Source organism: Peromyscus leucopus, chromosome 17 (assembly GCF_004664715.2).
Source record: "Peromyscus leucopus breed LL Stock chromosome 17, UCI_PerLeu_2.1, whole genome shotgun sequence".
Lineage (NCBI taxonomy): Eukaryota > Metazoa > Chordata > Mammalia > Rodentia > Cricetidae > Peromyscus > Peromyscus leucopus.
In genome coordinates this window covers 9,788,540-9,808,583 of record NC_051077.1, presented here as the reverse complement: position 1 = coordinate 9,808,583, position 20,044 = coordinate 9,788,540, and the positions used below count along the sequence as shown (strand labels likewise).

The following is a 20,044-nucleotide window of genomic DNA, read 5'->3' as shown; positions in this document are numbered from 1 at the left end:
AAAGCCACCCCGAGGACTGAGATCAACCTGGTAGACTCAGTCCAGGCAGGTCCAGTCCCCTCCTCCCAGATTGAGCCAAGCGTCCCTGTGTAAGTCCCAGGTTTCAAACAGCTAACTCATGCAGCGAGCCCAGGACCTGGTACCACTGCCTAGATGCCTCCCAAACAGATCAAGCCAATCAACTGTCTCACCTATTCAGAGGGCCTGATCCAGTTGGGGGCCCCTCAGCCTTGGTTCATAGTTCATGTGTTTCCATTCGTTTGGCTATTTGTCCCTGTGCTTTATCCAACCTTGGTTTCAACAATTCTTGCTCATATAAACCCTCCTCTTACTCGCTAATTAGACTCCCGGCGCTCCACCAGGGGCCTAGCCGTGGATGTCTGCATCCAGATTCCTCAGTCCTTGGATGGGGTTTCTGGCACAACTATTAGGGTGTTTGGCCATCCCATCACCAGAGTAGGTCAGTCCCGGCTGTCTCTCGGCCATTGCCAGCAGTCTTTTGTGGGGGTATCTTTGTGGATTTCTGTGGGCCTCTCTAGCACTTTGTTTCTTCCTTTTCTCATGTGGTCTTCATTTACCATGGTCTCCTCCTATTCCTTGTTCTCCCTCTCTGTTCTTGATCCAGGTGGGATCTCCCGCTCTCTTTCCCTCGACCCTCGCCGTTTATTGCTCCCACTCATGTCCAGGCTGTTCATGTAGATCTCATCCATTTCTCCGTCATTGGGTGATCCCCGTGTCTTTCTTGGGGTCCTGTTTTACAGGTAGCCTCACTGGTGATGTGAGTAGCAGTCCAGTCATCCTTGTTCCACATCTAGTATCCTCCTATGAGTGAGTACATACCATATTTGTCTTTCTGAGTCTGGGTTACCTCACTCAGGATGATTTTTTTCTAGATCCATCCATTTGCCTGCAAACCTCATGATGTCATTGTTTTTCTCTGCTGAGTAGTATTCCATTGTGTGTATGTGCCACAATTTATTTATCCATTCTTCAGTTGAAGGGCATCTAGGTTGTTTCCAGGTTTTGGCTATTACAAACAATGCTGGTATAAACATAGCTGGCTGCCTGAGTAGACTGGCAAGCCAGGAAGCCTTTGAGGTTTGCCTGTCTTTGGTCCCGCAGTGCAGGGGTTACAGATGTGTGCTGTGACTTACACAGGCGCTAAGATCTGATCGCAAGTCCTCACGCTTGCTTGCTTGCTCAGTGGGTGCTTGACTAAATGAGCCATCCCTGCTGAGCCCCTCACTGTGAATAATGACTTTTTAAAAATACATAAGTACATGCTATTAAGTTTAGGATAATTTTCTTTTTTAAAAAAAAGACTTTGAATATTTTTTTAAGATTATTTATTTAGTATGTATACAGTGTTCTGCCTGCATGTATGTCTTCAGGCCAGAAGAGGGCACCAGATCCCATTACAGATGGTTGTGAGCCACCATGTGGTTGCTGGGAATTGAACTCAGGACCTCTGGAAGAACAGCCAGTGCTCTTAACCTCTGAGCCATCTCTCCAGCCCCAGGATAATTTTCTTATGGGTCTTTGAGACTGGGTGTCTGTAGCTCAGGCTGGCCTGGCATTTGCTATGAAGCACAGATGGCCTTGAACTGAAGGCCACCTTCTTGCCTCAGCCTCCCAAATGCTGATTACAAGTGTGTAACACCATGCCCCAAAAGTCTTCTGCCCCAAACACTTTGCATCTTTAGATAATTCTATGTCAAGATGATAAATTCTAGCTAGGAAAACTAGTATTCAGCTATCGTGTGAAGCTGCAAGCTGTCCTCTGATGGCTACGTGTGCACTATGGCGCATGCACACCTATGCACAGGCACACATAGACACAAGGATGCAGGTAAATGTATACCCAAATAAAGCACCAAACGTTGGCATTGCTGCCGATCTGATCAATCTACGAATCAAGTAGAGGCAAATTACAAACGTAAATCAGAGAATAAATACGTGTTCAGAAACATGTAAGTACGTGTGTGTGATGGGAACACACCCAATTTCTATATAGCTCTTTTTTTTTAAACAGGAAAGATCTGTTATTTCAAGGTTCTTCAAAATGATAGTTAATGTCCCTAGCATTTACATGAAAGATTGGTTGCTTCAAAGTTCTTCAAAATGGTACCTAGTATTCCTATGTACAGTATGTTCCAAATAGTACAAAGACAGCCAGGCACAGTGATACATGCTTTCAGGCAGAGGCAGGTGGATTTCTGTGAGTTCACATCTAGCCTACACAGTGAATTCCAGGCCATCAAGGGCTATATAGTGAGACCCTCTCTCAAAAAGACCATATTGTATATGCCTTCAAAGGAAAAAAAAAAAGACCACTGATATTATTTTTCCTGTATACATTTAATATATTTCTCAGAAACATATGTACACACACACACATATATATAATGCAGACATACCATCAAAGACATAGGTTAGAAGACATACATATGTAGCTTGGATTGGGAAGAACATGATTCTATCCAAGAAGGGGACTAGCACTTCTTCAACAGCTACTCTATAAGCTCAGGCTATATCTCTTCAAAATACACCTCTACTGCAAAATTTGAACGGTAAATATTCCACGTTTTTCGTTTATGGGGATTATCCAATTCTTTTCTTGGTAGATAAAGCCTAAGAATAAGAAAAAAAATGATTACATTTTCTATTAAGGCTAACAGAAAGCCATGCAATAGGTTACTTTGTTGGTGCTTCAGGGAAAAGACCTCACTACCAATCAGAGCCTCAGATCCTCTCTGTGTGTTGGCTGACTCCTTCTAACCCTCCAAGATACCTTAATAATTATAATAATGAATAATAATACCCTAATAATAAGGATGTGCTACTGATACTTCAACACTGGTTCTTATGATCTTATTAGTGATATTTCTCTAAGTGAGAAATCTCCAGAGATGTGTAGTAAAACCTAGTATTAAAACATTGCTTCTCCTTTAATCGAAGAGCTTTGTGTTTTGGTCTAACAGCTGTCTCCTGACTATATAAACAGTTTGTCTTATCCATATGCAAATTAAATGTTACAAACATCTTTAGCATCTTCATAAAAGTATTAAAATGATCCAACTTTGCTTCTCCTATATCAACGTGGACTAGAAGGGACAAAGACTCGTGATTCAAAGTTTGTGCACATCCAGAAATAAATGGTCAAAATCTCCACCAAGAACAAAGTCACTACAAATCAAAATCATGTGCATTGCAAGTTCACTTCTGGTGTCTTACAAGGCTTGAATTGTTACCAGGCCTTGGTCAGTTTGAAGAGAAGATTAGGACAGTGTTAACTCATGGCCTGATCAATGACAACCACTTCAACACCATCTACCAACTGAGTTAAATGTTTTTTCTCCTGTAGTGGATTCTCATTCTCTCTCTGTCTAGCTGCCTCTGTCTCTCCCTTGTTCTCATGACCACAAGAAGATTCTTTGGAGTAACATTCAAATCCAATTAATTTTTTAAATAAAGATTTCCAATTCAATTTCTAATAAATGATTTTCTAATAAATTATATTTAAGTGGGAAATTATCACATGAATGATTTTAGGTGATTTCATTAATACCCATGCTTTCTAACTTTTTTTTTTTTTTTGCTTTCTAACTTCTTTCAGCCCTAGATGGTAGGTGTGTCAATCAGCTTCTAAGCTGTGGACACCTCTGGATTGCACTTGGAATTTGGTGGTTGGGTGCCAGTTAGCCAACGCTCCTCAAGGCCTTGCCAAACTCAAGGCACTAAGTGGATGCATATTAACCTTCCATGGAAGGAATTTACTATCACATTCACATCTAAGGATAATACATTTTGTCTTACAGTCCAAAGGCACAGTGCTTGTGACTAATGCAACACTGAGGTTCGAGCAGCAGCCGGATATTGAAAATAACCTTTACCAAGTCTCATTATGTCCCAAGCAAGGGGAACAGGGTGGAGGTGGGGGTAGCTAATGGAACTGAGTTCCGTGAAAAAGACAAAAGGAAACACAAACTGTAAATGTATATTGTATTGTATGTGTATTTCATACTACTAATAAATGCAAACAAACTCTAAAAGGATTTTAAAACCACATTAAGATGACTAATGCATTGGGGTGACTCAAGGATTTTGTTTTGTTTCTCTAAGTTGAACTTAGGACAGCTGGCATAAACCTTGTCATAATATATACATGGAGCACGAAGCTGGTTCTGGTGGATTACACTGTATCCCTACCTGTTTTTTCGTATAAAAGCTGTATGAAACCAAAAGAAAAAAGGGCAGTCATCATAGTATTTAGGAAGATTCTAAAAAAGACATGGTTAAAGAAAAAGGTTAGTTTCATCATAAAACTGATACAAAGAACTAATGATTCCTACGAGTTTAAAATTTCTTCCCTTATTCCTGTAAAAACATATTAAGCCATCACAAACATTAAATATGCAACACTTTACAGTTTATAATGATACACTCAAGACGCAAAGAAGGCTTCAAGAGAATCTTGCTTTCTCTTGGTGTTAAAAATTTTAAGGAAATGTGTTAGAATGTGTTATTTAGCTGGTAATTTCAATTAAAATATAAATATCAGATTAGTGCAGTGAAGTAAAATAAAACAGATAAATTGAACTTAAAAATATAACTTTTATGCATTAAAAATGGCAGTGTTTGAAAAGCCATAGGAATCATTATTTTTATTAGCCTAAATTTACTTATAGTACCTATAAGGGTGTGTATACACATACACACACACACACACACACACACACACACACACACACACACACATATATAGTTTAAATGAAATCATGCCGCTTGAGCTGACAGCATCTCCACCAAGAGCGATAGACTAACAAAACCCACAGTACCAAGTGTGAGAAACTTTCATTTCAAATTATTGGTCAGGGTAGACTCAGAGATTCCACAAACAATATAGGCTGTTGCTGTTGCTGTTGCTATTGGTTACCTCCCAGAGGTTGAAGGGATGTCCCTATTGCTGAAGACACTATGGACTTTGGATGCAGGACTCAGAAGATCCAAGCTCAATCTGACCTGAAAGCCTCTGGAAGGTACTATGTATGTTTTGAGGGGAGGGAAGCAACCACTAGCCTACCCAGCCATGAACATGGCAACATATCCCTAGGGTGCAACAGTGGCACTCCATCTTGGCAGCAACCAACAACTGTCTAATGAAGACGCCAGGCTCGCTCATCAGGAGATAATCATGGCTGGTACTGGAAACCTAGTCAACTCCCTGGAGCTAGTTGTCATTGGGTCTTAGAGATTAACCTAGTATCACCACTTTACTAAACCAGCATATTTCCTAACTGCATTCTAAATAATTATCCTTATACCCACAGATGAGTGTAGTTCTTATACCTCCTCAAGGAAGCGTCTCTTTGTAGCAGACCAAGATCATTACAAAAAACAACAACTACAAGAAACAACTGGTCAAAACACTGAGAACAACTTACCCCGGAGCACCTTGCTCCAATGGACACATCCACAGCACAGCTCCTGTACCTAAGACTCAAGGAGCAATGGAGAAGAAGGGTCAGAAATACTGTAAGAGCCAGAAGACTAGGACATCAGCGACGACATGTGTCTCTTAGAAACACAGGCAGGCTTCATCCATGGCACCACAACAACATGACTGCTTAAACAAGACCTGAACTAGGGCAACACCAGTGACAATGTGGAAGAAGGTATCTCAACATTTGAGAGGGTGCAAGGGGAGAAGATACAAGGGGGTGGGAGGAGGAAAGGGAAGGAAGGAAACATGTCTTCCAAGTAACTCTCCTTGCTCTTTTTGTAATCCAAAGCCTCTGTTTTCATTAATTGTTGTTAAATATGTAACACAAATTCCTAAACGGTCTTATTAATAAAAGAAAAAATCCAGAGCCAGATATTGGGGTGAAAGCTGAAAGATCAGAGAGACAGAACAAGCCACAGCCAACCTCACCTCGCCAACTCCTCAGCTGATCCTGTTTCCACAAATCCTCAGACTGAAGAGCCTCTGAGTCCTCACCCATGAGGGTCTCAGTTGAACTGCCTAAAAACCCTAAAAGCTTCTAAAAACCTCTAGTTCCTGGTCCTCACACCTTATATACTTTTCTGTGTTCTGCCATATTACTTCCTGGGACTCTCATGAGTGGTGTTGGGGTTCTTGTTAGTTGGTCTTTGGTCTTTTGCTATTGGAAGAAGCATTGTCAACCCATATACATATTTACTCTCACATATATATTCTCATATATTCACATATACACACATATATATGTAGTGACTTATGTGTATTATATTTTTCCAGATATTTGTACTGTTAAAAAATGAAAAAAAAATTAGAAGCACACCACCTAACAATACACAGAATCAATGAATCTAAGAGCTGGTTATTTGAGAACATAAACAAGATTGACAGACCAAATAGGACCTAACACAATCAGAAAGGAACATGGAAATGTTACAACAAACACCAAAGAAATTCAGAATTATATAAGGGAATATTCTAAAAACCTGTATTCTCTTAACCTGGAAAACCTAAAAGAAGTGGATGAATTTCTGGATTTAGCAAAAACCACCAAAGTGAAACCAAGAAGAAGCCAGCAACCTAAACCATAATAAGTGAGATTGAAATAATAATATAAAAAAAATTCCAGCTTAAAAATAGTCCAGGGCCAGAGGATAGACATCAGAATTCTACCAGACTTTCAAAGAAGATCTGCAGCCAATCCTTCCTAAATGATAAGAGAGAAACAGAAGGTGTACTCCACTCTTAATTCCAAGGCCAGGAAAAGACACAACAAAAAAAGAAAACTACAGCTTTCAAACTACAGATTAAAAAATGCTCAATAAAACACTGACAAACAGAATACACACATATATTAAAATATTATCTACCATGACCCAGTTAGCTTTAGCCCTGAAATGCAAGGAGGGTTCAATATATGCGAGTCAATAAACACAATAAAACACTTAAATGGACTTAAATAGAAAAATCACATGGACATCTCAATAGATGCAGAAAAAGCCTTTGACAATAGATGCATTCATGGTAAAAGTCTTAGAGAATGTAAATCTAGAAGGAACATAATTCAACATAATGAAACCACATATGAGAAACCCGCACACACATCATCCTAAATGGAGAAAAGCTAGAAGCAATCCCACTAAAGTCATGAATGAGAAAATGATGTTCCCGAGCCCCCACTCCCTTTCAATATTGTTCTAGAAACACTAGCTGGAGCAATAAGGCAAGAGAAGGGAATTAAAGTAGCACAAACAGGGAAAGAAGAAGACAAACATGGCCATGAGGCAGGATTCTGAATCAACTTGCGTAAATCAAGAGCTTTTCTACACACTGCTAACAAATATATAGAAAAGGAGATAAAAGACTAACTCCCATTCACAATCCTCAAATATCTAGGAAGAAACCTACCCAAGGAAGTAAAGGACTTCTACAATGAAAACTTAAAGACCCCAAAGAAAGAGATTAAGACACTGGAAAGTGGAGAGACATCTTGTGCTTATGGGTTGGTAGAATTAATATTAGGAAAATGACCATTTTACCAAAAACTACATACAGATTCAATGCAACCCCATGCAAAAGCTCTATCTCAATTCTTCACAGAAATAGAAAAAAAACCAACAACTATCCTAAAATTCATATGGAATCACAAAGACTCTGGATAGCCAAAACCATTCCAAGGAAAAATAACAATGCTGGAGGAATTATTATTCCAGATTTTAGATATATTTCAGAACCATAATAAAAAATATGGTACAGCCATATAGGCCAATGGAACAAAATAAAAGACTCAAATATGGGCACCTGTAACTTCAGCCATTTAATATTTGACAGAGATGCCCAGAACAAAGGCTGGAGAAAAGAAAGCATCCTTTTTTTTTTTTTTTTTTCAAGACAGGGTTTCTCTGTGTAATCTTGCTTGTCCTGGAATTCACGCTGTAGACCAGGCTGACCTTGAACTCACAGAGATCCTTCTTCTTCTGCCTTCTGAGTGCTGGGATTAAAGGCGTGGCATGTGCCACCATGCCACCACTGCCCAGCAAGAAAGCATCTTTAACAAATGGTGCTGGGTAAACTCTATGTCTGCATACAAAAGAATGAAATTAGACCTGTCTCTATCACCTTACACAAAAAAACTAACTCTAATGGCTCAAAGACTTAAATGTGAAACTTGAAATGTTGAAAGTGCAAGAATAGCACATAGTACCCCACATCAAATAGATGTAGGAGAGGACTTTCTGAACATGGTGGTCTGCCCAGGAATGAAGGCCCACAACTGAGAAGTGGAACTTCAGAAAACTAAAAAGCTTCTGCACAGCTAAAGAAGGAAGCCTTGGAATGGGAGAGAACCTCCTCCAGCTACACATCTGACAGAGGATTAATATCCAGAATATATAAAGAACTCGATAAAACGAAGAATAATAACAATAATAAAAAGACATTTAAAACATGGACCTGAACAGAGTTCTCAAAAGAGGGAAAAAATGGATAATAAATGTCTCAAAAAAAGTTTCTCATGCCTAGCAATTAGGGAAATGCAAATCAAAACAACTTTGACATTTCATCTTTCCCTAGTAAGAACGGGAAAGATCAACAAAATGGTTTATGGAGAAAGGGAACTTTCATTTACTCTTGGTGGGACTGTAAACTGCGCAGGCACTGTGGAAATCAGTGTGAATTCTCAAAAAACTAAAAATAAATCTACCATATGCCCAAAGGACTCAATGTCCTACTCCACAGATGCTCTATTCAGCCTCATTCATTGCTGCTCTATTCACAATAGCTAGGGAACAGAAGCAACCCAATGGTCCTTCAACTGAGAAGTGGATACTGAAAATGTGGCACATGTACACTATGGAATTCTGTCCAGATGTTAAGAAAAATGAAATCATGATGAAATGGTTAGTGAAAATGTGGCACATACACACTATGGAATTCTGTCCAGATGTTTAGATAAAATGAAATCATGGACTTTGCACAAAAGGGGATGGAACTAGAGGTTATATTGAGTGAGGTCGCTTTCTATTGCCTTTAGGTGGCGCTCTTCTTTGTTCCCATGAGGCATGCTGCCCTCTTCTTTCTGGGATTCTTCCAAGTAATGAAAAGCTGCTGCTGTTATTATCTTTTGCGATCTGTGATCATCTCCACCATACCTACCTAGCACACCTGAACACAATGTTCTTCCTTCCAGGGCTAGCCTAGAAAGTGGCCATCTTTATAGGAATAAACTAGACAGGGCAGACAAGAACCACAGGACGTCTGCCAATAGAAACAGGTTCCTGTGAGAGGGTCACTGATCAGACACTTAGGCATTAGGCTGTCGACCAGGACAAAGAAATAGTTTGAGAAAGACATGTAAGTATATACAACCACTTCACTAGGAAATCTATTAGAACAAGCTTAAAAGTTATAGCCACTCTCCAGAGAAAAGTCTCAAGACAAATCTAAAGGAAAAGAAAGTGTTTCTTACTGATTTCTGCAAGGAGAAGCTACACTGAATAATTAATCATCAACAAAGCTGATGATAAAAATACCTGTATTTGCTGGGCGGTGGTGGCGCATGCCTTGAATAACAGCACTCGGGAGGCAGAGGTAGGCAGATCTGGGTGAGTTTGAGGCCAGCCTGGGCTACACTGCGAGTTCCAGGACAGCCAAAGCTATTATACAGAGAAACCCTGTCTTGAAAAGACAAGAAAAAGAAAGAAAGAAATGCCTATATTTTTGGAATGTACTTTTCATGTTACGGCTTTGATGATCACAAAGGCTGTATTTTACCAAGGTCTTTGTGGGGCCAGAAAGAAAGATGAGAAAATATGAGGACATGACAAGGGAAAGGAGACCCTTCATCCTGGTTGAAACCTCTTGCCAGCTGGGAAGGAAGAATTCTAGCAGTTTCTATTGTTATACAAGTTGCTGACAGAGAGTTTGTTCTTTCCTTATGTAGATACTGTATGTTAAGATAGCAATGGACCAGTCCTAAGGCCTGAATGTATACGACCTAGGGAAGGGCATCATTCCTTCTGACTGACACTTTCTGCACATTGATACCATACCTTCTGCTACTCCTGAGGTTATCAATTGTAATCCTGTCAGATGATCCCCAGGAACCACCCTATTATATAATTTAGGCTCCAAACAATCCTTTCATAATACCTTCAACGCCCACCAAAATAAGACTACTAAAATGACACTGTGACTCTCAGAGAAGCCTGCACCCAGCCTTTGTTTCTGGATGCTTTTCTTTCTCCTGATCCTTGTTTTTAGAATGTCTATTGTAATATCTTTATTAACACCAATTCTGATTCATACTTGCCAGTCCCAAAATTCCTTTCTGCCTCAGAGCCGTGGATCCTGGTCAAGCTCGGGTCAAAGTGTCTAAAAAGCCAAGGCTCAGAGTAATCTTTCAAGGGTCCCCAGGTGCTACTGTAGGTGTCCCTCACAAATGGCACTGGGATACTATCTTTGGTTAGAGATTGCTGCGGGAGTGAGAATTCAGAGCTTTTAGCGGCTCCATTCTTCAAGGCAGCCAGCCTATATGTATGGGAACCACCTACGTCACCTGCTTCAACCTGTTTATAATTTAAGTAGCTAGCAGAAAGCAGGCAGAGGATGAAAAAGGAAGAGACATTTTAAGTTGACTAACATAGTTATTTGCAGTTCAGATGAATAATTTTATAGAAAAAAATGAAACTAGTGAGGCTTAAAGATTGCTGCATGCAGTAAATATCCAGACATAGTATTTATAGCTGATAATATAACTTAAGATGTTCTGAGTAATGACAATGGAAGACATTCCCATTTTTCATAAGGCAAGATTAGATTAATAAAATGATTATATTGTTTATCAATTCAAAGGTAAGTTAAAAACCTTTATTTTAAAGTCTGTTATAAATTATTGGCAATAATATGGTGTTTTGTTTGCTTGCCATTTTGGAATTTGGGGAGACAGAATCTCACTATGTAGCTCAGTTGGTCTGGATCCCACAATGTAGAACAGGCTGACCTCAAACTCATAAAGATTCACCTGCCTCTGTCTCCTGAGTGCTGGGATTAAAGACGTATGCCTGAATTCCCAGTGGCTACAACATATCTTAAAGATACAAAACAAAAACATAATCACTGATTTGTAGTATTTTTGTTTTTTTCAAATCAAGATGTTTCCATTTTATTTGAAAGTTAATATGTGCTTATTATATAGAACTTATAAAATGAACAAAAATATTATATATATTCTTCAGGGAAAAAAAGTCTCATTTTGATTTGTTGCTTTCCTCTAATTTCCTGGCCATGGACTGATGTCTGTCATTTCCTTTTTTTTTAAATTTTTTAATTTTTAATTTTTTTGTGAGCTAGAGATGAATGGATCAATAGTCTTTTTTCAAGGGACAGTTGTGAGCTGCCTTTTGGGTGCTGGGAATTGAACCCCGGTCTACCAGAAGAGCAGCCAAGGGTCCCAACTACTGAACCATCGCTCCAGCCCAATCTGTCATTTCCTTTATTGAGAATTGTAGCAAAGGAAATTCAAAACCAAAATCATTAAAAAGACCACAACACAAGAAAGAGTCACCCTTGGTGACACAACCCTGTAACCCCAGCACTTGGGAGGCTGAGGCAGAAGGATCACATGTTCTAGGCCAGCCTGGGTTAGATAATAAGGACTATGCAACTCTGTCTCAAAAAACTAAAACAAAAGAAAAAGACCAGACAAGAACAAGGTGTGTCTTCATTACTCACCGGACAGAGAAATTTCACTTTCACATCCTCATATAGAGCTGGACATTTGAATACATCAATTATTACTCTGTCTGTTTCAACGTCATGAAATATCTGTGAACAAACGTATGAAATTCACAACTATATGCTTGGTTAAGATGTATAAGAGTGAAGTCCACTTTTACTCCCTCAAACATCCTAAATTTATCAAGTATCCTTGATGTCAAAGTCCAGTCATTTCACACACATATATATGTAGATATTAATCTTCCTATGAAATTGTAACTCAGTTATTTAAATTAACCTTACATCTGTTGAAGGCCTGATGGGACACTGTTGAAAAATACATTATTAAATATAATAGATCTCAACCAAGAAAGTATTACCGTTGGATATTCATCATCTCATTTTCCTATGTTGAAGCCTTTTTTAAAAATGCACTATGCGGGCTGGAGAGATGGCTCAGCGGTTAAGAGAGGATCCAGAGGACCTCGGTTCAGTTCCCAGCACCCACATGGCAGCTTACAACTCTCTGTAACTCCAGTCCTAGGATACTAAAACACCAATGTACATAAAAGAAATAAGTTATTTTTAAAAAATGCACTACACATGCCATCCCTAAACCTGATGTCTAGTGCTGGGTGTACAGCTTTTGCACCAACCCATTCTAGTGAGTTCCTTGCAGCATGAACCACCTACAACATCCCCAACACTCGGGCCTAGCTCTGTGAGCTCGGCTTCTGTGCCGACCTAGCCTGGTAAGTTCCCACAGAACGTCACCCCGCTGTGCCAAACCCAAGGCCTAACCTTGCTGGCACAGTCTGTGTACTCAGCAGCCTGGCCTGGTGGATACTTCAGATGACGTCTCACCTGCACACACTCCTATGCATAGCCTGACTACTGAAGCTTGTACACCATCCCAGGCAGGCCCAGCCGCAAGTCCCATTCATACACTTTCTTGGTTACCACTGGATTGGAATCACCCCCAGCTATCCAGTCAAAAATCAACACCAAGGGACTGGAGGGATGGCTCAGCAGGTACAAATACTAGCTATTCTTCCAGAGAACTTGGGTTTGGTTCCCAGCACCCACATGGTGGTTGACAACCATTTGTAACCGATGGGAATCTGATGCCCTATTCTGGGTTCTCTGGGCACTGCATGTACATGGTGTACATGTACAGGCACGCAAAACACCTGTACACATAAAATAAAAATCAACACTGAGAGCCGGAGAACTGACCTACCAACTCCTCATAGCTGATGTGCAGCATGCATAAGGGCCTGCATGGTTCTGCACCAGATGGGGTCCCAGCTGAGAGAAAAAATACACACAAGCCCACATCCCTAGCTGAGAACCTATCTCCAGTTGATAATCACTTACAAATGAAAAGCTAGTTCTCTCCCATGGAGTCTCACTGGGGATCCAAACCATTCCAAAGGCCAAGCCCATGCCCAGCAGTAGACTGCCACCACGAAACGAACTGATGGCATCTTTGGAGGTTCTTTGTCTCATAATGCTGTGTCAGGGCATTTGTTTATTTGTTTTTTTAACCTTACAGATCCTTTTGCTTATATATTATGGCTTCTAATTTTGTGCATTTAGGGAATTCCTGTGTGTACAAATGTGGGTGTGTCACGTGTTTCTCGTGTTTTTTCTTTGGCTCTTTTTCTTCTGTTTGTGTGTTTGTTTTGTTCTACTCTGGTTTCTTTTATCTTACTTTATTAACTATTCTTTAGTTGTCTGTTTTCTAAAGAGAGACAGAAAGGGTTTGGATCTGGAAGGGAAGGGAGATGGGGAGACTCAGAGTAGTTGGGGGAGGGGGAATGGTAATCTGAATATATCATATGAAAAAATTCTATTTCAATAAAAGAAAAGCATTTTAATTAAATTCTAAATTTTAATTTAAAAAGGGGTACATTCAGAAACAGAGGGCACACCTGAGTAACAGGGAAGTATGGAAAGAAAACAAATGAAGCTATAATCAATGGAACACAAGATAGAAACAATTATACAAAGAGCAGAGAGAGAGAGAGAGAGAGAGAGAGCAACGAACACATTTATTTTCTTTCAATAGTAGCGTTAAGTATAAATGCCCTTGACTCTCCAATCAAAAGACACAGGCTATTTGAATAAAGAAAGGAAATCTATCCTCTAATATTATTCAGAAGACATAAAGAAGGTTACACTATTCTGATCAAGAGAACAATTAACCAAGAAGACATTACAGTCCTACACATATATGCATCAAATTCCCAGGCACTCAATTTTATTAAAAACAAAACAAACAAAAAACTAAACTGTGGCATGAATCTTAGAAGGTCTTATTAATAAAATCAAACCTAAAGCCAGGTATTGGGGTGAATGCCGGAAGATCAGAGAGACAGAACAAACCACAGCCACCTCACCTCACCAATTCCTTAGCTGATCCTGTTTCCTCAGACTGGAAACCTCTGAGTCCTCATCCAGAATGAATCTCAGTGGAACTGTTTCTTGAAAGCCTGAAAGCTTAACCCGCTCTAGTTCCTGGTCCTCAAGCCTTAAATACCTTTCTGCTTTCTCCCATTGCTTCCTGGGATTAAAGGCATGTGTCACCATGCCTGGCTATTTCCAGTGTGGCCTTGAACTCACAGAGTTCCAGAGGGATCTCTGCCTCTGGAATGCTAGGATTAAAGGCACGAGTGCCACCATTTTTTAGCCTCTGTATCTAGTGGCTGTTCTGTTCTCTGACCCCAGATAAGTTTATTAGGGTGCACAATATTTTAGGGAACACAATACCACCACACAAAACAACTACAAACTTCAAAACACAGATTAACATCACCTCAGTAATAACAGATAACTGATTTCAATAACTCACCTTCTCCAATAGAAGGACAATTTGGATAAAAAATACAGAGGAACATTGGAATTATATGACATCAGACATCAAAAGGACCTAACAGGCATCTGTCAAGTACTCTACCCAAACACCAAAGAATATATATTCTACTTAGCATCCCATGGAGCTTTCTCTAAAACAGATCATATACCAGGATACAAAACAAGTCTCAAGAAATACAAAAACAATTGAAATAACTCTATACATTCTATGTGGCCACAATGCAATAAAACTTAAAATCAGAAACAAAACAAACTAATAAAAACAAACTCATAGAAATTAAATTACACATTAAATAACACTGGGTCAAAGGAGACATCAAGAAAGAAGGTTTGTTGTTCTCCTGAAACTAAACAAAAATAACACAACAAAACCCTGAGGTACATTAAAGCTGTGTTACTTTGCCTGTCTAAAATACCTGATGGCTTAATAAAGAACTGAACGGCTAATAGTGAGGCAGGAGAAAGGATAGGTGGAGCTGGCAGGCAGAGAGAGTAGATAGAAGAAATCTGGGAGAGAAAGAAGGAGCAAGAGAACAAGGAGAGGAGGACACTAGGGACAAGCCATCCACGGAGTAAGAGTGAAAGTAAGATACACAGAAGTAAGAGAAAGGTAAAAGCCCAGAGGCAAAAGGCAGATGAGGTAATAACTTAAGAAAATCTGTCAAGAAACAAGCCAAGCTAAGAACAGGCATTTATAATTAAGAATAACCCTTCATGTGTGTATTTATTTAGTAGCTGGATGGTCAGGGCCCCTCAAAAGAGCAAGAGTTAAAAAAAAACCAAAACAACCAACAACAAGACATAAACTTAAAACCTTGATAGATTGCTGGGAATGCACTTAAGCATTGTGGGAAAGTGAAAGATAAAGCAAGACTGGGCCAAAATTTACAGAAAATGTCTTGCAAAACCCATTTTGAACAGCAAGGTGAAGCAAGCTCTGGTTTTTATCAAAACCAAGCATCACCAAATTGGATGGTAACCAGAGAGCAACAAGCATCTCTTTGTGGCTTGGGAAATGAACATGTTGTTCTGATGCTGAGTTTTCAATTACACACCGGGGCTAGGGAAATTGCTTAGCTGGGTAAGAGCCTGCTGTGCAAGCACAAGGACCTGAGTTTGGATCCTCAGCACCTACACAGGGAGTTGGGTGTGGAGGATCACTCCGTAACCCTAGTACTGGGGATGTGGAGACAGACGGATCCCTGGTCTTGCTGAATTAGTGAACACCAGGATTGGTAGATACTCAGTCTGGGAAAATGAGGTGGGAAGCCATTAAAGCAGGCACCCAACCTTGACCTCTGGATTCCACAAGCAGGCACACACACTTGCTCCCACACCAGGACACACACCTATACCCCTCCACATACACACACCAACAAAAACAAAAATAAAGCCAGAAATCTCAGTTCATGTGTTTTCTCTTACCATACAATTTTTGGAAGAAAAACAGGAAAATACAGTCTCCTGCCACATTATTATTTGAACTTGTAGATCGCTTCCATCACCTTTTCCAACACCTGAGTAAAAATGAAGAATATAGACTTGTTAAACGTCCAAACAGCTCTCCTATTGACACCATAGCTCGAGAAGAGAGCAATGAGCTCATTGAACAATGTGGCCATGTTTAATCATCTGGCCTTGTATAGATTTTGTTTTTGAAAAGCAGGACTTCAAAGACCCAATTTTGTCTCCTAAAGCAGAGTTGATAAGGCTAGAGAGAGAGGGGGAAAATACATGTAAAAACATGTAATTTAGTTTCTAAGAGTTAGAATTCTATTGTTTCATCTTTCTAGGAAAAAAAAACACCTAGGGATGGTGACTTGCAAACTTTCTTGGACTTCCAATCATGACATTTAAAAAAAATTATCAAAATTCCTCTTGTTCTACCCTGAGTCCAGTTCTTAAAGCAATCTCTCTCTATAAAAAATACAAGGTGGCCATATTAAGACTTCCTTTAGCACTACGTATAAACTTTACATAAATGGTCTCATTCCCCTATTCTGAGTTCTAATGGTCCCCCACTTCATCATTCCCTCAAACACCTGGTTTGGGAAGCCTCCATCCAACTTTCCCCCATATTTTACCTTGACAGATATGCTAATAAAGTCATAGTCATTTTTGATGGTCCATCTAACATCGTTTTCTTTATATTTTTATATATATTTTTATATTTAAGGTTTCATTAACACCATCTTACTAAATTAGCATCATGAACTGTGGTTTCGTGCCTCAGTTTCCTCTGCTCCATTCCAGTGACTGAACCACTGATGTTGACCAGAAATAAATATAAAATAAAAAATAAATAAAACTGTTGTGCGCTTGTATGGAGATGTTTTATGTAACACAGTATTATGTACAATGAATACAGACGATAAAATGAAAAAAATTATAGAACCATATGAAGTCAAATACTTACCACATGACAGGAAAAATGAATGTATCGAAGCCCTTAAGTTCTCCCACACTTAAAAATTGCAAACTGTGTAAGTGGATCTTAAAGATTTAAAAACATAAAAGTAAAACAAACAAAAATCCTATGCAGTGAAAAATCTCCATCTTACCCATCCCCAAATATGTAACCAATATTATTAATTTTTTTAGGTGCTGGGAATTTTTGTTTTATATGCATATATATATATATATATATATATATATATATATATATATATACACACATATATGTGAACATCTTGATCACAGTTTCCCCTCCCTTCTCTCCTCCAAGTCCCTCACCCCATACCTTCCTTCTGCCTTCCCTCCCATCCACTCCTCCTCCGTTTTTATTCAGAAAAATGCAGGCTTCCCATGGATATCAACAAAACATGGCGTATCAAGTTGCAGTAAGGCTAAGCACCTTGCCTTCTATTAAGGCTGGGCAAGGCAACTTGATTAGTTTTTTAACCCAATCAACTGCAAATATTTGTTTCCCACATAAATGTGAACACATATGTCCCTTTCTGTTTTACAGAAATAGTTTCATAGTATATCATTGCCTTAGACTTTGCCAAAATTTGGGTTTATCTAATTGATAAATGAAGAGGAAGTACAATGTTACAGGTTTTGCAAAGTACCACACATGAACAGGCAGGCAGGAAATGGCTGAACTTAACAAGTAAGTGCAAGCTACTGGACACAACTAACTTCCGTTTCTATGGACAGATTATTTGTAATCATCAATTTTCTTCAAAGTAAAAAGTTACAAAATGGCTCAAAGGCAATCAAAGGTACTCTAAGCCTGAACAGCAGCACTAGACAGATATTTATCTATTTTCAAGTCTTTTACACCTTTCCATTCTCTTTCTATTTTGACCAAATTCTTTTTTTTTTTTTTTTTTTTGGTTTTTTTCCGAGACAGGGTTTCTCTGTGTAGCTTTGCACCTTTCCTGGAACTCACTTGGTAGCCCAGACTGGCCTCGAACTCACAGAGATCCGCCTGGCTCTGCCTCCCAAGTGCTGGGATTAAAGGCGTGTGCCACCACCGCCCAGCCTTGACCAAATTCTTTAAGGTAAAGTTATTCTTATTCAAAAACAAGACTGGTTATTGCCTTGGTTACTGCCATAATGTTAACCTGACATGTAGGCCTCCTGAAGTCTACTCTGTAAATCTAGAGCAATCCTCTTTTTAAGACTAGGATTATGAGCTCAAGTTTCTGTCCACAGGTCTTCATGAGGAAGCGTCCTTAGATGGTCTTTAAAGGCCTAAGCCTTATGTTAAGTCGAAATTAGGAAATCAAGCCCATGAAACGCCCTACTAGACTTCCCATGAACGTGTACGTTTGTGTTAGCTCCTCTGGTCTTTGACTAAATCTTTAATAAAACTTTATAGTGTGAAATAAACAATGTCTCCCCAGGGTTTAAATAAATGTAAAACTATTATTGAGGGGAATTGTAATCTTATGACTAGATATCAGGTCAAGGCAATGGATGAGATACTCGAATTTACTAGAACATTTGCAATCTTAGACTTTTCAAGAAACAATTTTTATTCTTAATGTTCATATTAGAGAAATGCATTAAAATCTCATCAGACTAAATGCCCCTTGACCACACATAAGCAGCTGAGGCATAGTACACACTCAGGGACTAAACAGTCTGTCATTAGCTAGTGTGGTTTTATAGTTGCATTTATATTTCTTAGTGGAAGAAATGGTTCCATCAGCATAGGGCGCTGCCTTTTGTGGTGCAGAATAAGGCAGTGTAAATCTCTTTTCCAGATGAAAAAGGAGGTGAGGGGGCATAGCTGCCACCATCTTTTTATCCCCTACTGGACAAGGTGGCATCTACCCTCCCTCAGATGAGGAAGAGGGATCTAAGCGCGGTTGGAACAGTAAGTGAGGCCAGCACTGGGTCTTATGGGTCCCAGGAAGCATTAACAATGGGCTTGGCACAGACAGCTGCTCACTTACACACCCAAGCTGTCTCCTGCTAGGACGGAGGACTCTACTCACAGTGCTCCTTTCGAAATCTACACACAAACAATAGGTTGAAGTTTGGTTCTGGAAGAGAGAAGTCTAAACAGTTCTGTAGGAATTCCTTAAAATTTCCAAAGTAAACAAATGTATGTAGGCAATCTTACAATGGCAGTTTTAATTTGCATCTTAAAGGTTTCTTTCTGAATGATTGGGCAAATGTCAAAGACTATGCACCTAGGTATGATTTTGAGTGGCTCCTTAGAAGGCTAGACATCCTAGGTCATCTGGAGGATGCTAGTGTCTGGTAATGGTTTCCATGGCACCCAGCACTCAGGACTCTGCATGGTCCACTACCTAGCTGACATGGACTTTTAAGGGTTCAGAAGTGTCTTTAGTGGCTTTCTTGGCAGTGGCACGGCCCCCTCTCTTCTGGGTGAGACATTCATGCTTTGCTACATTGTCTAAGAGTGAGTTGTGTATGTGGGAGGCATGGAGAGTGATGGGGAAATAGATAACGGATGCTTCCTTTTCTTCTCGTATCTCAGAGGTGGAAAGCCTACCAGGTCTCCTTCCTTCCATGGGTGACAGTAGATCCTAGTCACAGCCTCTCTCCTCTTACATTCCAGAACAGACCACTAGCTCCATGGAAGATGATGAGGATTTCTGCTACTGTAATTCTTTGTAGCCGTTAAGGGGATATAAAACACCACGACAAAGCTGCTTTCTTCTAACCCTCCCCATCTCCATGTAGATCCAGGTAGAGAGGGAGCAAGGGCCGGCGCTTAGGAAGCCTTTTTCCAGCCCCGTGTGCTCTGAAACTCTGGCTGTTCATCTTTGAGCTGGTTCCCTCCTTTGCCAACCACACGGAAACTTCTTTAAAAATATTGGTATTCGTTCGATGAGAATTTACACATAATTTGTGATCATATTCATCTTCTACTCCCAACGCTCCCAGATCCACCTCTTCCATACCCACTCTACTTTGTATCTATTTGTTCTTTAGTTGAAACCCATCAAGACTAGTTTGTACTTTCCAGATATT

General features: G+C 39.7%; 1 protein-coding gene across 1 annotated transcript in view; it reads right to left on the bottom strand.

Moving 5' to 3' along the window:
• Nucleotides 1–2,337: 2,337 nt before the first annotated feature.
• Nucleotides 2,338–20,044, bottom strand: part of LOC114686265 (phosphatidylinositol 3,4,5-trisphosphate 3-phosphatase TPTE2-like) — a 51,711-nt gene continuing 34,004 nt past the window's right edge. The window contains exons 13-16 of the mRNA XM_028860934.2: nt 16,016–16,107; nt 11,729–11,821; nt 4,210–4,280; nt 2,338–2,631 (exon numbers count right to left, since the gene is read on the bottom strand). Coding sequence (XP_028716767.2) covers nt 2,529–2,631; nt 4,210–4,280; nt 11,729–11,821; nt 16,016–16,107 — 359 coding nt within the window. The 3' untranslated portion in view covers nt 2,338–2,528. The remainder of the gene's footprint in view (nt 2,632–4,209; nt 4,281–11,728; nt 11,822–16,015; nt 16,108–20,044) is intronic.